Source organism: Geospiza fortis, unplaced genomic scaffold (genome assembly GCF_000277835.1).
Source record: "Geospiza fortis unplaced genomic scaffold, GeoFor_1.0 scaffold172, whole genome shotgun sequence".
NCBI lineage: Eukaryota > Metazoa > Chordata > Aves > Passeriformes > Thraupidae > Geospiza > Geospiza fortis.
Window position 1 is genome coordinate 10,675,060 of NW_005054309.1, and position 1,877 is coordinate 10,676,936.

The following is a 1,877-nucleotide window of genomic DNA, read 5'->3' on the forward strand; positions in this document are numbered from 1 at the left end:
AGTGAGTCCTGATACAGTTCCACCAAGAAAATAAACATCAAACCCCAGCTCTTGGTCACTGCAAGTCTTGGCTGATACCAATATTTGGGAGGTTTTGGGACAATGGAGATTTGTCCTGGGTCAGATCAGGATTTAACCTTGAGTCAGGAATTCTCCAAACTGCAGCTCCCAAGAGAAGCCTTTCCAACATTGTTCCCAATGACCTGCCATGGGGATGGAATTTCAGGCATCATTGTAAATGCCAAAACCTGAGCTGCTGCACTGCTCTGGCCGGGTTGGAGCCCATCCTGTCCAGTTTGTTGATGAAGGTGAGGAAGGGGACGTTGTAACGCTTCATCTGCCTGTTGACAGTGATGGTCTGGCACTGGACACCTCCCACGGCACAGAGAACCAGGATGGCTCCATCCAGCACCCTCAGAGACCTCTCCACTTCGATGGTGAAGTCCACATGGCCTGGATAAGAAACACAAATAAAAATGATAAATGCACTGGAAAGGAGCAACAGCCAAGGGAATCACACTGGGTGACATCAGCTGAAGTGATGGAGCACAGAGTCATGGAATGGTTGGGGGGGGAAGGGACCTTAAACCCCCCCCAGTTTCCAGCCCTGCCATGGCAGGGACACCTCCCACTGTCCCAGGCTGCTCCAAGCCCCATCCAGTCTGGCCTTGGGCACTGTCAGAGATCCAGGGGCAGCCACAGCTGCTCTGGGCACCTGTGCCAGGGCCTGCCCACCCTCCCAGGGAACAATTCCTTCCCTATATCCCATCTATCCCTGTGTCAGTTTGAACCCATCACTCCATGTTCTATCACAACCAGGGACACAAAGATGCACCACAAGCCCTGTATCCATGAGGAACAGCAATCCCCAGGTGCTGCCAGCTGCCCTTACCTGGTGTGTCGATGATGTTGATGTTGGTGTCCTTCCACATGGTGTAAGTGGCTGCCGACTGGATGGTGATGCCCCGCTGTCGCTCCAGCTCCATGGAGTCCATGACAGCTCCAACTCCATCCTTACCTTTCACCTTAGGAGAAATAAAAAAAAACAGTTCAAGGAGTTTGCTAAGAATTCATATCTCATCCCTGGAAGCGTCCAAGGCCAGGCTGGTCAGGCTGGTTGCTTGGAGCAACCTGATCTATGGAGGGTGTCCCTGCCCATGGGATGGGTGAGCTTTAAGCTCTCTTCCCACCCAAACCATTCCATGACACTGTGAATCCACGTGCAGGAGTGATGCTGCACGGACTGAGCATCCTCCCTCATGCACAAAAACACAGTGTGGAGGTGAGTAAGTGGCAGGAAGATCCCGGTGGGAGCTCAGCCCGACCTCGTGCATCTGCGCGATCCTGCCCGTGTAGAACAGGATCCGCTCCGTCAGCGTGGTCTTGCCGGAGTCGATGTGAGCCGAGATCCCGATGTTCCTGATCCTCTCGTTGGGAAGGACCCCCGAGGAGCAGTGCCTGCACGAGGTCAGCAGGAGCTGCAAGGCAAGACAAGGGCACTGGCTCAGCCAGGAGTGGATCCAACACAGCTCACAGGACATCAGGAATGGGACAAGGGGAAACGACCTCAAGCTGGGCCAGGGGAGGCTCAGGTTGGACACCAAGAGGAATTTCCCTACGGAAAGTGTGTTCAGGCTTTGGCAGGAGCTGCCCAGGGAGGTCTGGAGTGCCCATCCCTGGAGGTGTCCAAGGAATTCCTGGAGGTGGCACTCAGCTCTGGGCTGGGGACAAGGTGCGCATCGGGCACAGCTGGGACTCGATGGTCTCGGAGAGCTTTTCCAAGGTAATTTATCCTGGGATTCACTGTGCCCATGGCTAAACTGCCAAACCCTTCCCCACGGCTTCCTGTCAATCTATGGCGAACCGGTCACCTCGAG

At 54.8% G+C, this 1,877-nt stretch overlaps 1 protein-coding gene across 1 annotated transcript in view; it reads right to left on the reverse strand.

Annotated features, from left to right (window-relative positions):
- The window catches only part of GFM1 (G elongation factor mitochondrial 1), a 25,225-nt gene extending 23,749 nt beyond the window's left edge, over positions 1-1,476 (reverse strand). Inside the window, exons 1-3 of the mRNA XM_031055440.1 lie at positions 1,326-1,476; positions 893-1,025; positions 249-453 (exon numbers count right to left, since the gene is read on the reverse strand). Of these exons, the coding sequence (XP_030911300.1) occupies positions 249-453; positions 893-1,025; positions 1,326-1,334 (347 nt within the window). The 5' untranslated portion in view covers positions 1,335-1,476. The remainder of the gene's footprint in view (positions 1-248; positions 454-892; positions 1,026-1,325) is intronic.
- Positions 1,477-1,877: the final 401 nt, after the last annotated feature.